At 50.2% G+C, this 15212-nt stretch overlaps 1 protein-coding gene across 3 annotated transcripts in view; it reads right to left on the bottom strand.

The window, feature by feature from the left end:
• HMCN2 (hemicentin 2) overlaps positions 1-10612 on the bottom strand; it is a 146214-nt gene extending 135602 nt beyond the window's left edge. The window contains exon 1 of one of the 3 annotated variants that reach the window (XR_006607453.1): positions 10042-10612. Coding sequence is in view for 2 of the 3 variants with exons in the window: in XM_045082600.1 (XP_044938535.1) it covers positions 10042-10297 (256 nt within the window). In the remaining variant the exon portion in view is untranslated. The remainder of the gene's footprint in view (positions 1-10041) is intronic. The other 2 variants (XM_045082600.1, XM_045082601.1) reach the window with 2 other exon arrangements.
• Positions 10613-15212: the final 4600 nt, after the last annotated feature.

Raw genomic sequence — 15212 nt, 5'->3', positions numbered from 1 at the left:
GCCCCACAGTCTGCCACCATTGTGAGCAAATGGCGTCCCCTCTCTGGGACACAGTCTTCCCATTTCTAAGGCAGGGACTGGAGAAAATGAAGGCCAGCCGCTAGAATTCCAACAGTTCCTGAGCCGGGGGCTGGGCGAATGCGAGACGGACAGGGTGGGGAAGGAAGCCACCGGGCAAGTGGCTCTGTCCAAAGAACGAAAATGATGCCAGAACCTTCTTCCACCTCCTCCTTCATGTCCAGGAGTCCAGAACCCGACGCTCCTGAAGGCCGTCTCAGGAGGGCCCCTTCCCCTGAACACCCAACGGAACACCCAGCCCTGAGTGTCACCTCAGCCAGTCTCTGCTGTCTTCAGGGAGAACTTCATATCCACACTCCTGGCAGCCTCTGAGCCATTGTCTCCACTGTTCCCTCTGCCTGGAGTGCTCTTCCCCAAGCTGTCCAGCCTCTCCCCTACCCCCTCCTACCCCAGCTCCTCTCCACCTCAGCTCGAACATCACACCTCTATCCCCAGGGCCCCTTTGTACCAAGGACCCCACTGTGGCTAATGAACTTGGCTCTTTGCTGTGGGCCAGGCTGGACGGAAGGCAGCAGGGCAAGCTGGCTCTTGCCTGGCCCGTGGCGATCCTTCGAGAACCACCTATTGAGCAAATAAATAATGGGGGTCGGTCAGGGGTCCCTGGGGACCAGACTAATGCCCCCAGCCCCTTCAGGCAGACCCCTGACGTCCTTACCCTGCCACTCCTCCTCCCAAGGGCATCCCCAACCTGTCTTGCTCTTTGCACCCCTGTCCTGTGCAGACTCATGCCTGGAAAGCCCAGGCAGGGACACTGCCCTTGGAGCAGGTGCCATCAATGACAGGGAGGCACCTCATCCAGCTGATAGCTCGCAGGCAGCTCAGAACCCCCAACCTCCACAGAGAGAAGCCCAGGGGCCACGCCGCAGGGCGGGACTCTCCGCTTGGAGCAAAAACTAATCTGATCTATTTCACGATGAGAGGCTAGTTAACAGCAAGGTCGCTCGGGGGTTACCGTACACACACACACAGCAACCCCAAACACACACACACATCTGCAGCCAGAGGCCGAGCCGCCCCAGCTCACGGGCCACGCTGTGAGCAGGACGATGGCCTGCCTCCATCCTTGCTCTCGACCGCCTAACCCTCCTCTTCCCCGAGCCAAGCCCACGGTGCCCCTGGCCACCCAGAGAGGATGCTCAAACTCACTAGCCATCAGTCACAGGCGAATTAAAATGGGACACCATTTCACACCTAGCAAATTAGCAAAAAAAGGGAAGAATGATGTGCCCGGATGCCAGCGAGGCGTGATATGGGGGAAAAACGCAGTCTCGTCTTCTGCTGGTCGGACGGCAGGATGGTACCGCTTCTCTGGAGGACAGTTTAGTAATCGCTATCAAAATTTAAAATGCTCATGTGCTTTGACAAAGCAACTGCATTTCTGGAAATCCACCATACAGATATGTTGGCGAATGTGTATGTGTTTTGTTGTCAAGAAACTGAAAGCAAGGTGCCTGGGTGGCTCCATCGGTTAAGCCTCTGCCTTCGGCTCAGGTCATGATCTCAGGGTCCTGGGATCAAGCCCTGCATTGGGCTCCCTGTTCAGCAGGGAGTCCGCTTCTCCCTCTGCCTCTGCCCCTACTCCTGCTCTCTCTCTCTCTCTCTGTGTCAAATTAATTAATTAATTAATTTTTTAAAAAAGTAAGAAAGAAACCAAAAGCAATCTATTTTCCACAATATGGGAATGGCTAGATAAATCAAGATAGGATTAAGATAAATGAAGACCCCTTCTGTCACATCTTATGTGATGCATTACTATTTCCTAATATGGAAAGTTATCTGGTGTATCATGTAGGGAAGGAAAGCAAGTTGCAAAACAGTATGTGTTGAATAATTCCATTTTTTATGTAATAAAAAATTAAGTGTATATATATATATATATATATGAAAATTACACACACACACAGACACGATCTGGAAGGATACAAAATATTAAAAGCATTTGTATCCCTTGAGAGTCATACTATTAGAATATTTACAAGTGTATATCAATTTTATAATTTTACAAGTGTATATCAATTTTATAATTTGGGGCCGGGCTGGCTCAGCCAGTTGGAGCTTGTAGCTCTTGATCTCAGGGTCATGCGTTCAAGCCCCACGTTGGGTGGCGAAGATTACTAAAAAAGTAAATCAATAGGGGCGCCTGGGTGGCTCAGTGGTTTGGGCTGCTGCCTTCGGCTTGGGTCATGATCTCAGGGTCCTGGGATCGAGCCCCGCATCGGGCTCCCTGCTCTGCAGGAAGCCTGCTTCCCTCTCTCTCTCTCTCTATCTCTGCCTGCCTCTCTGCCTACTTGTGATCTCTGTCTGTCAAATAAATAAATAAAATCTTTAAAAAAAAAGTAAATCAATAAACTTAAAACAAACAAACAAAAAAATCTGCAATTTGGGGAGAAAACTTAAGAATTTAAGCCGTTAACCAAAGGAGCTATCTCAGCCCCGATGCCAACACTTGACAAAGGGCACACAGAGAGAATGTCCCCTACTGATCTGACACGCTCAAACAAAATGCAACATTCCCCAAACAAAACACTGGCCAACGGGATCCAGCTGGATATGAAAGAATCATCCGTGACCGAGCGGGGCTTATACAGGGAATGTGGAAGTCGTTAAAAATGAAGGAATCCCATCAATAGGTCAGCAGGAGAAGGAGCTTACAAATATTTCAACAAAGCCAGAAAGCTACTGGCTAAAATTCAGCACCACTCCCTGTTCGGGATTATTTTTTTATTTTGTTCTGGGGTGGTGTTTGGTTTTTTGGTTTTGGGGGTTTTTTGTTTTGTTTTGTTTTGTTTTGTTTCTACCCTTAGTAAACTAGGAATGAAAGCCTCATCTTCATTTCCTTGTTGAAGAAAACCTCAAACCGAGAGCCAACATCACACAGCAGCGCCCGATAAGAAGCAAGGCAAGAGTGATCACAGCCGTCACTTGTGTTTTTGTCACTGTTCTGAAAGTTCTGGCTGACAAATAACACAAGACATTTCAAACAAGTGAAATATATGATTGGAAAAGGGGAGATGATATTATTATCTGGACAGGTTATGGTTGCCAGCCTAGGAAACTCAAGCCATTACCCCCCAAATTAGAAATACTTAAAAAAAAAAAAAAAAGCAAACAAAACTTCAGTAAGAACATTGGAGACAAAATAAATATATGAAAATGAATTGCTTTCCAACATACCAACAATACTCATTTGCAAAAAATGTAATGGAAAAAATTTCCTAATCAAAATAGTAACAAAAAACCAAAATACTTAGAAATGATCTTTAAAAGAAATGGGTGGAACCTATAAGGAAAAAAATTATAAATCTTTACAAAAGGAAATAAATATGCGAACAAAGGAAGAGGCATCCGTCCTAGATGGAAACGACTGAGTTTTTTTTAAATGACAGCTCTCCCCAAATCGAGATTTCATACAGTTCCAAGCAAAATCACAGTAGGAATTTTGTGGGGGAAGTTGACGAAGTTTTTCTGTTTGTCATCTGAAGGGATACATGTTTAGGAATATTTTGAAAATAAAGAAGAGGAATCAAAAGATATAAGGGACTGGCCTAAGTCATCCTGCAAATAAAGTCATCTGAAAGACCAAAGGCAAAAGGAGGGCCTCTAATTAGTAAAGTTGTTTCCTGTGGGGAAACGAGTTAACAATGCTAAAACCACTTCTCCGCACACTGGACCAGAACCATTAAAGTAAACCCATGGTTGATGGTGGGTGGTGGGAGCAGGTCTGTCACGGTTGGAGTAGGAGGTCATAGATAAGCAAGAAGAGGAGGCTAGAATGATCTCCAGGACAATAAAACCAGAGTTGGAGACATCAGTAGGAACGTCCAGCTTAATACAGACACAGACAGCAACATACAGAAATACTTCGATGCAATCAGATAGCCAGGTTACCTCTACAGCATCCCTTCCTTACTCTGCCAGCTAAAGGTCTTAAAAGCAGTGACACCCCAGTATATCCAGCACTCAGATCCTACTTCCTAGTCCCATTTTTGCATAAAAGGAGCCAGGGATTCTTGGATAAATTTCTAGATCTAGGATTAGGGCAGGAAATATACAAGATGAGTCTTGAACATCTTGTAGTGCCAGAAAATAAGACAGTGCTTTAAAATACACACACACACACACACACACACACACACACACACACACACACAATGGGAGTATGTCAAAGTCTTGCAGAAGCCAACAGAAAGAGCTGCCAATGACCAAAAAACTGAGGAACAAAATAAAGTAGATTGGCTAGTAGTATTGGGTCATAACCCAGAGAACAAAATAAGTATCCATGAGTCTATACTGAGACACAGAAATAACAGAATAGATGGAGAGGAAGAGAAAACTCTCTGATGAAAAATTCCAAACGATTTACGCCAATTCTCTACCCTCGGCAAGGTGGAGCACAATGTCCACTTCTTAAATGTGGGCCGTACATAGTGACTCTTCCAAAGAGGACAGTATAGGGACGCCTGGGTGGCTCAGTTGGTTAAACATCTGCCTTCAGCTCAGGTCATGATCTCCAGCTCCTGGGATCCAGCCTGGGATCAAGTCATGTTCCCTAATCAGCGGGGAATCTGCTTCTCTCCCTCCCTCTGCCCTTCTCCCTGCTCATCCTCTCTCTGTCTCTCCCAAATAAATAAATAAAATCTTAAAAAAAAAAAAAAAAAAAGCACAAAGAGGACAGTTTAGAAATGGAGAAAGAGAAGAGGAACTTCAGAGTGGAGACAACTGTCAACCTCAGCCATGGGATCAAGGTCAACATCAACCATGACGGTCATACGGAGATGAGAATGGCATTGCTCCTCTGTAGTCTTCCTCGCCCGTCACCCAGTCTAACTGGAGAAAAACACCGGACAAATTATGACAGAGGGACAAAAACATCTGAGCAATTCTCATCAAAACTGTCCTTGTCATCAAGAGCAAAAGTCTGAGAAATGGTCACAACCAAAGGAGCCCAAGGGGACACGGCAACTAAATGTACCATAGGATCCTGGATGGGCTCAAGAAATGGTCATGAAAGGAAAACTGAGGAAATCTGAATAAAGAATGAACATTAGCTAATAATAACACATTAATATTGGTTGGTTAATTGTGATGAATGTACTACGGTAATTTAAGACGTTAGTAAAAGAAAACTAGGTGTTGCGCATATGGGAACTTCTGTACAATCTTTGCAGTAAATCTAAAATAGAACTGTGCTACAATTAAAAGTTTATTTAAATAATTTTTTAAGATTTAAAAAATTTTTTTAAAGTCATCTCTATACCCAACGTGGGGCTCGAACTCCCAACGCTGAGATCAAGAGTCACATACCCCACCAACTGGGGTCAGACAGGCGGCCCTAAAAAATTTTTTGACCATGAACTGATGAATGGATAAATATGTGGTACATGTACATATGGGATGGAATATTATGGAATACTGGAATATTATCCAGCCATAGAAAGGAAATCCATAGAAAGGAAATCCTGCCATTTGCAATAGCACGGACGGACCCTGAGGGCATTGCACTATGTGAAATGAGCCAGACAGAGAAAGACAAATACTGTGTCATCTCACTCACATCTGGGATCTAAAAAAGCCAAACTCAGATACAGAGAGTAGAGTGGTGGTCACCAGGGACCGGGGGACAGGAGATGTGGGATAGAGGCTCCCAGTTGGAAAGTAAATGCATCCTGGAGATCCAGTGTACCGCTTGGTGATTACAGCTAATACTGTGTCATATACTTGAACGGAGTCAAAGAGCAGGTATTAAATGTTCTCACCCCCCAAAATAAGTGGTAATTAAGTAACAAAGAGGTGTTCACTAATCATCTTGCAATATATAAATGTATCAAGGCAACTTGTGCCACACCTTAAACTAACCCAATGTTCTGGGTCAATTACATCTCAGGAAAGCTGGGAGAAAACTAAAAAAAGAAAAAAAAAAAAAAAAAGATAGACCCATTGATGGGTTGATTGATTGATTTAAAGGAAGCTCATGGAGCCCAGCATGGGCCTTGAACTCACAACCCTGAGATCGAGATCTGAGCTGAGATCAAGAGTCAGATGTTTAACCGACTAAGTCAGCAGAAACAATTTTTTAAAGAAAAAGAAAACATTTTTTTAAAGAAAAAAGAATATGAGGAAGAGATTGCCTTATTAATACATATTATAAAACCAAATAATGAATATAATATGTTCTTGGCACAGAGTTGTCATATAACAAAACAGAATGGGAAGCCCAGATAAATTCTCAATAGATAAAGTAATTTGAGATAAAGGCAGGATCCAAATAAATGGAAAAAACAACAACAACAAAAAAGAGAACTGTTTGATAAAACGTATCTGAACAATGATCCCGTCCTGGAAGAATTACATTAGATTGTTTTTTACACCAAATTTTTTTTAAAAAAATTCAGGTTAAATATTTAAATATAAGGAGAAAACCAGTAGAAAAAACTAAAACATGTACCTAACTGATTTGGGGATGGGGGGGAAAGTCCTTCTAAGCGTGTAGGTGAGGAAATTACAAAGGAAAAAAAAGTCAATAGATTTTGCTACAAAAACATTTAAAATTTCAGACCACCAGGAAAAAATAAATAAATAAATAAACTTCAGACGGCTGGGAATTACAAACAATACTAAAAGGCAACAATCAAGAAAAACACTAACCACGTAACAAAAAACAGTTAATAGCATCAATATGAAAGTCCTCATACTGACTGATAAAAAACTACTAAAATCCTAACGGGAAAACAAGTAAAGTCACTGACAATTTGCAAAAGAAGAAATTCACACCAAAAATAAAAATCTAGTGAACATTTGAAAACGCACTAAACCAGGGTGCCTGGGTGGTGGTGGCTCAGTCGTTGGGCGTCTGCCTTTGACTCAGGTCATGATCCCAGGGTCCTGGGATCGAGCCCCACCTCGAGCCCCACGTTGGGCTTCCCACTCCACGGGATGCCTGCTTCTCCCTCTCCCCCTGGTTGTGTTCCCTCTCTCACTGTATCTCTCTCTGTAAAATAAATAAATATTTTTTTTTAAATGAAGAAAGAAAATGCACTGAACCTCCCTAAAAATTTAAATGTTTTTCGTCTTTTGAATTAGGAGGGAAAAAATGTTTTTTATCTTAAATTCCCGGTGTTGGGGATGGCTGCTCTGAAGCTGTCCCTTGGAACTTTCTGATAGAAGTTGAAACTCCTCAAACATTTTGGAAAACAAACTGAAGAGTTGCCCAGTGTGTTAAAAATGGCCTAGGAAGCTTCGAGAAGCTTCACCCTGAAGAAAAACCAATCAGAGAGAGAAAGATTTACACATGAGAGTGATTTTTGCAACATCTTAACAATGAAAACCTGAAAATGAGCTGTTTTCAGCCAGAATGAAACCATTGACAAAATGTTCACTTTCTGGTTTGGAAACATACCACTTTTTTCATTTAAAAACTTTAAGGATATTTCCAAAGCACAGGTCCTGGTTTCTCTCCCAACACTTGCAGACCAGAGCCACTGACAGTGCTCCACGAAGACTGGTCCTTGGGGTTTAGGATGGGGTTTTCCTTTAAGAAAGCCCTCTTTGCCTACAGCCTTGGGGGCCTCAACAGTCAGCTAAAACACCCGTTTCTGAAGTTCCTCTTCCATGAAAGGGAATTCCAACGGCTGATTCAAACCTAAGCCACAGTCCAATCCCTGCTCGGAACCCCACAGTGGCAGCTCACGGCCCATAGAAGGAAATCTAAGTGCTCCAGAACCCCAGGCCTGACATCAGAACCTGGACCAGTCTTGCCTTTCCCACCTCCCCAATTCCCTCCTCCCACACTCCCCCCAGCACCTGTCCGCACGTGTCGGTCACTCCCCAGCAAGCACCAGGCGCTCAGGGAGCCCACCACCCCGCTGCCCTGCCAGCACCAAGCATCCACCAGGCAGATACTCAAAAGCTGTGTTCGAACCCTGCCCCAACACTGCTTCGTTCTCGAAGAAACTTTGGTCAGCGCCCTCCCTTGCTGACCCGTAGTCAGGAGCTGGTACCGGAGCCAGCATGTGACACATTCTACTCGCCACCTGGCCTGTCCCCAGCGGGATGCCTGCCTCTTACAGGGAAGCCTGCCCCCCTTCACTCTGGGGGCCTCACAAAGGCTGTGCACGCAGCACCCGTTCACTGAACACGGAGGTGCCCCTCGGCACTTGGACCTGGATGGTTTGGGAAACAGGAGGACTGGTGATTTTGACTCATAGTGGATGCAGTGAAGGTCAGAGGGTCGCACACCGGCTAGGCATCCAGAGAAGGGAGGAAACGCTGGGCGTGGGAGTCTGGCTTCAAGAAAGCCCACAGTTAGAGGGCACACGTTGGGGGGGGGGGGCAGCCCTCAAGAGCTCCAGCCTGGGCCCTGAGACACTAAATCTGGCTCCAGCAGGCTGATCTCCTGCCCTGCCACTGCAGCCACGCATTTTGGAGACAAGTGTGGGTTATAAATCAGAAATGACATCACCCTGGCAGGTGGCTTTGGGTAAGCCCCATCTGAGTCCTGAGCCTCAGTTTCTCCATCTGTAAGAGAAAGGGGTGGACTGGTCTCTCAGTTCTTTCAGTGTGGTGTCTTTGGAAGCCCAAGAATGATCCAGAAAGGATTGGGGGGAAGGAGGGTGACCTGTGTCTGAGCTGAAGCCCCACAACCCCCCCCCCAGCTTTGTTGCCCCAACCAGGAGGTAGAAGCTATCCTTTCATTCCCAAACAGATTTTTCTAGACCTGCCCCCCAGGCTCTGGGCTTTGAGCCACAGATCCCTACAGAACCCAGAACTCCTGGAAGCAGAAGCGCCTCTGAACCCAGCCTGAGGACTGCACCAGATTAAATCACACCCACGGTTGCCCATTTTGCAAAACTCTGTAATGCTGTTGTGATTAATAAAGGCAGCTTCTTCTAAAAAGGCTTACTATCTCACATAGCCTTGGTTCAATGCGTGTTTTCTCGGCCTGAGGCGCTCTGTAGTACCATCTTGCAAGGAATCTGCCGGTTTTATTTCATGTTCTGGCTTTACTTTTTACATTTTTTACTTTTTGTAAAAAGTAACGCTATTGTTCTTGACAGAGAGGCGGCTGGATGGAGAGGCGTTCCATAAAGCAGACAGTAAAATATTCATCCCAGGATCTGGGTGGCGGGCAGACAGGTGCTCAATGTACTTCCCTCCCTCCCCCCATTTTGCTGGAAACCTGAAATTTTTCATCCAAAACTGCTGGCGAAAAAGCCGCCCTGCTCCTCAGAAGGTCGGAGATCGCCGGCAGGACTCGGCAGCTGTTTCCCTGATGCTCTCTCCACTCGGCGGGGGCTCCCAGGGACCCTTTCAGGGCAGGGGTCGAAACTCAAGCGGCTGCGAGGGGACCAGGCCGTGAGAATCGGGGAGGTGTAGGCCACCTGGACGAGCTGCGGTTTTCCCAGGGGAAACAGCTCAGGGGTAAATCGAGGCAGGGGCGGGTCTCTGTCTGCCTCTGGGGGCTCTTTTGGCCTCTGAAGCCAGTGCAGGGAGCAAATTCTAACAATTCACAAAAAGTAAAAACGCAAACGCTGCACGGCTCCATCACTGCCAAGCCCTGCGTACGAGCGTGTCTCTGTGAGCGTGGGGGACAGTTTCTCCCCCGGTTTCGTAAATGAGGAAGGTGAGGCTCGGGAAGGTGAGGTCACCTGCCCAAGTCACACAGGTGTGGCGGCCCAGCATCCGACCGCGGTGCCGCCGCTCTGGGTCGCTAGCCCGACTGCGCGTCCCGCTACCCCCGGACGCGCGGGAGAGGGAGAGACAACGGGGTCCCCGGGGCCAGCAAGGGGCGGCTGCCCCAGGTGCGGGGTCCGCGGGCGCGAACGTGTCGAGAAGGCGCCCCCGGCCGGCGGAACAGTGTACCGACGTCCAGGTGTGCCCCGGGCGCGATCGCCGGCGGGGTACCGGTGAGCGCCCCAGGCCAGGGCGCCCGCGGTGGCGGGGTGAGGGGGGACGTGGGGACGCTACCTGGGTCGTGGAAGGGCACCAGCGCGTAGTTGGCGATGGCCTGGCTGCGGCGGCTCAGGCTGCTCTCCAGGATGCGTGAGGCGCCGTCGAGCACCTGCATCAGGTCGTCCCACATGGAGCCGGTGACATCGAAGACGATGGCCAGGGTGGCGTCCCCCGTGGGAAGGGGCAGCGCCGGCCTGGGCTCGCCGACCACCGCCGCCGCCGCCGCCGCGGAGACCGCCATCAGCACCGGCAGGAGCGGCGCCCGGGGCATCGTGCTGAGCTGGGGCGACCGGCGGCGGCCGCAGCGGTGAAGGTGCGCGGGTCGCAGCGAGCGCGACGGTCCCGGACTCCCAGCGGCCGCCCAGCGCGCAGCGGCAGCGCGGCGTCTCGCTCGCTCTTGCGGGACGCGGGCTCGCGGCGGGTCCCCCTGCTGGGAGCCCGGGGCGGGTCCTAGAGCCCACCCCGTTCAGGGTCACGGCCCGCCTCCTCCGCTCCCCCCACCGTGACTCAAATTTTCCCGGCCCCGCGGTTCGCCAGTCCAGACCCGAGGTTAGCGGAGGACGCGGGGCGGACGGCAGCGGGGAGCTGGGGCGGCGGCCAAGGCGGCGAGGGCTGGGGACGCGCGGGACGCCGCGGACACCTGCGCCTCCCGCCGAGGGTGCGCCCCGCTGTGGGGGTGGAAGAGGGAGGGGCGACACGACGGCCCCTGTCCCGGCCCCTGTCCCGAGGACTGGCCACAGCGGGCCCTGACTTTTGCCGCTCTCTCCACCCAACCCCCTAAACTGCCCCCAACCCCGACACCCAGAGAGACATTAAAAGGTCTTTTTCTTTCCACAGGGGGTCTGTGCTTCCCAAGTACTGCAATTATTAGGGTCATAACCAAGCACCCTAAGCTAAGCACCCACTACGTGCTAAGCGTGTTTACATAGTTATTATTTCCTCCCGTGCTCGCTGCAACCCTAGAGGGAAAGCACTAACACTAAGCCCATTTTACAGATGGACAAACTGAGGTTCACTTGGCAGCAAACTGATGGGAAGTCATTTGCCTAAAGCCACTCAGGTCTCAAGTGGCGGAGACCAGACTGGAAGCCATGGTTAGAGAGATTCCAAAGCTCCTGGGCTTGGCTGGCTCCCCTAAGTGTTGGAAGACATTGTCAGGAGTCAGTCACCTGGTGACTCCGGGCAATGGCAATGGAGGCTGCCCCTCTGCCCAGCTGCCTCACCAGATCCGGTGACTGCATGTGAAGGTTACAGGGCACGTGTGATGGGTGTGTCTTGGTTCCCCCAGTTAGCTCCCAGTTCCTAGCCCAGTTCCTGGCACAGGGAGGAAACTCACTAAATGCTGCCTGAAGAGATAAGAGAGAGTGAGCCGGCCTGGTTTTGAGAGCCATGGGAGAGAGGGCCGCTTGCTCCCCACCTCAGGCTCTCCCCTGAGAGAACCATGCTCACAGGACAGGGACAGCAGCCCCCTAGACACAGCAAAGGGCTTTGGGTCTATAACTCATCGTTGTTATGGGGCGGGGGGATTTCTCCAGCCCCTGCCCCTTCAGACCCCGAAACCAGGAGGAAGTCGCCCCCTCCCAACCCATACGTCCTCCTTCCCTTCAGTCTGAGCTCCTGGCCCATCTCTGATCCCTTGTCCCAGCATGGACCACACTATCACCAGTGTCATGTCACGTCTGTAGGTCTGTCCCTTCCACCCCGAACTGTGAGCCCCCGGGGCAGCAGAGACCCAGTACCTGGCACACTCCAGGCGCCCGAGGAAGGTCGGTCACCTGAATGGGTCACCTGAATAGGTCAGCTTCTAGCTGGGCACTGGCAATGGTGGGGAGCAAGGGGGCGGCACCCCTGGGTGTGTTCAGGGACTCCCTGCTAGACGAGGGCAAGGCCCCTGTGTCAGAAGGGCTGGGGTCCAGGAGAGAGGATCTTCACGGAGCTCGCCGGCTCACGGGGTGTGGTGGGAACCAGGTGCCCGGGGCCACGCGAGAGTAGAACTCATGGCCATGTTCACCGGAAGTCGAGTCACCTGCCCTTCTGAACACTGGCTCTTTAAATCTCCCTGGGCTAAGGCCGTGATTGGCCCCAGAGCCTGGGCAGGGCTGGGCCAGCTGTTGGAGAGAGAAGAGAGGCTCCAGCTGTGGAAAAGCAAAGGCGAACAGGAGCCAGGATCAGGCCAGGCTCACAGACGGTGACATTTCAGGCACAGCGTGGGGAACTTTGGGAACAAACAACTCCTTCAGTCATTCACTCCAGGGACATTGGCTGAGCCTAAGCTGGGTGTCAGGCACTCTGCTAGGCACTGTTGGGGGAGGGGGGACATGCAGATGCAGAAGACATGCTTCCTACCCTGGGGAGTAGAGACAAGTAAACAAATAATTCTAAGTCAATGACATAAGTGCTAATAGGGGAATTACCAAGAGCTTTGGGAGCTCAGAGGAAGGAGGAGCTGCGCCTAAGGGGTCACTGGAGGTCACAGAGTGAGCCTGAGAAGGCTTGAAGAACAAGAAGGGAAGGGCATTAGGGGAGCGGGAACAGCATGGGAGCGGGAACAGCATGTGCAAAGCGGGGGGGCGGGGAGGCACGAGACACCCACTGCTAGCCCCATGTGACTGGAAGGTGATGGCAGAAGAGGGGACAGAGGCCGGATCCCGAAGGACCTTAAATGGTTTGCGAAGAGCGTAGGATTTCTCCAAAGGCACTGGGGCAGGGAAGCAACCTGACCCAATCTGCATTTCAGAAAGGTCACAGCACAGAAGTTCAGAGGGGAGAACTTGCAGACACCAAGAAATTATAAACCTACTCCCCAAGGACGTGAGAGCGGAGCTGACCCCAAAGAAAACAAGATGCTTCTCCTTGGGCTGACCCCAAAGGCATGTGGGGTCATGGGTTTGAGTCCTGAAATAGCCTTGTGAACTTGACCAAGGCCCTCCCCCTCTCTGGCCCTTGGTTTCCCCATTTGTAAAATTATTTGAGGTGGAGGGGCGCTACCAGGAGGACCTCCAATGGTTCTTGCCGCCCACCACCACTCTAGACACACCTGCAGGAATCGCTTGGAGGCACAGGAAGGATTCAAGAAAAGGTCTGAGCTCATCAAGACAAAGCCTCCCCACCTGCCATGGGAGAGAGCCAGGGGGTGGGGGGGCACCTGTCATTCTGTCCAGGGTGGCCAGGTTTACTGCCCCAAGCACGGGCCTCTCCAAGTCCTCAGGGCTTAGCAAGAATGTAACTATGGTCACCCCGAGTGAGCAAGGCCCCAGGTCCCAGCAAGAGCGCTGAAGGCCCAGAGGAAACAGCCCAGCCTTATCAATCAATTTCCATCCCACCATCTTGACCTTCCAGGCCATCTGGGAGCCCGCATTTTTGAACTTAAGATAATCCACATTTTTTCCCTATTTCCAGAAGGAGCGGTCTCAGAGGAGCTGGTTTTGTTTCCTAACATAACCACATGTTTGCTGTGGAGAGCACGGTGGGCCTGGCCCGTCCACTTGCAGGAAGAGCGCACTGTTACTGCTCACCCCACCGCCCTCTGCCTTGGCTTGGCTATCCAGTCCCGTCCACTGTGTCTACACTGGGGATCCAAGACCAGATGGGGGGCTGGATCAAAACCTAGGCCTCTGGACACTTGGCCAGTCAAAGAAAAGTGGCCCCTCCCTACCAGTGGGCTTTCCCTATGCCTCCTTTTGTCCCGCTCCCTAAATGCATCCTAGTGGGACCAAGTTAGAGTCTCTGATTTTAACCAGCACCTCTCCTCCCATTCCAGCCAGCCCTTTTGCTGAGGGGCTCTGCCCTGTTCCTCTGAACCAGTGAAAACACAATGATGGAGAGCATTTGGCCAACCCTAACCCAGGGTCAGACACTGTAGGACTCTGGGGAAGGGGGGGTTGGGGAGGGCTTGGACTCGAGTTTCAGACACTTAGCACCTTCGAAATGCTGAAGCGTGTTCCCACCCATGTTCAACCAAAATTCCCCAGGACAAAATTGAAGAGAAACAACCCGTATACAAGCAAGTGGGCTGCCCGTTGCTCTGCGGACAGAGACCCAGGACCCTGAGAAAAGTCTCAAAGCCTTGTTCCTTTATTCTGGGGAGGAATAGAAAAATTAAGTGAGGGCCCCGGAGGGCAGAGCTAGCAGGGAGTGTGAGCTACCGAGGAGGAGGAGGAGAGCCAGGAAGTTAGAATCTGCACAACAGCCAAGGGCTCCAAGCAGCCAGGCCCTTGAGTGATTTATGGCTGAATCCAATCCTTCTAAGGAACCAGCCTCCAAATCACATGTACCAGAAGGAATGGTTTGAGACTGTCCCAAGAAATACTTGAGCAGCTCAAGAGACACGGGATCTCTTGCCCATCCCCATGTTTTCAAGAACAAATAATGAAATGGGCTTGACCCGAGCCAAGAGCTCTGAGACTCGCTCCCCACCACCCAGGCCTCTGGATGGAGCTCATGTGCCACCGAGCCACTGATGCTGTCATCAGGGCAGAAGCAGCCTGTCTCATTGGCAGCTCCCTGTGCTGTACACTAAGCCTTGTTGTCATTTATGGCCATCATGTCACCTCTGTCATTGTCATCGGTGGCTGGCAAGAATATCCAGAATGAGTTGAGGTTCACTGTCTGTCCCTTTTAATTTTGTGTTCATTCTATCTATCTATAATTTAAAATTCCACTGAAGTGTTTCATACATTTTGACACAAACTGTTGACTTCTTACCCCAAAGCCTTTCCCTCCTCCTTCCTGGAAAGCCTGGCTTTGCCCCTCTCCCCCCGGCTTCCTAATTCAGGATCAAAACCCAGTGTGTCTACACTTCTTCCATGTGACTTGAGGAAAAATGACCCTTTCCCCTCTCCAAGAGAAATCCTGATGGGATAGGTCACCTTGTGGTCCCACTCTTCTTGCCAGAGACTAGGCTGGGATGGGGCATTTGATGCCATGCTGGCTAATGAGACATTAAAGGAACATGTGCTACTGTCTCCCCAGAGTCAGAGGACTTACGCTGCCTGATTTGCAGTCTTACTCCTAAACAACAGGAATGAAGATGGTATGATCCAGGCAAAAAGAAAGATGAAGAGACCAACAGGACAGAAAAGAGCCCAGCAATAAACCCACACCTACATGGGCAATTGATTCTTGACAGAGGTGCCAGGGAGGAAAGGAAAGTCTTTTTCAGTGGACGGTGTTGGAACAATCGGATA

The sequence above is a fragment of the Mustela putorius genome, unplaced genomic scaffold, assembly GCF_011764305.1.
Source record: "Mustela putorius furo isolate JIRA1106 unplaced genomic scaffold, ASM1176430v1.1 tig00000596_pilon_pilon_pilon, whole genome shotgun sequence".
Lineage (NCBI taxonomy): Eukaryota > Metazoa > Chordata > Mammalia > Carnivora > Mustelidae > Mustela > Mustela putorius.
Note: the sequence above shows the minus strand (reverse complement) of the source record. Positions and strands in the feature narration are given on the sequence as shown.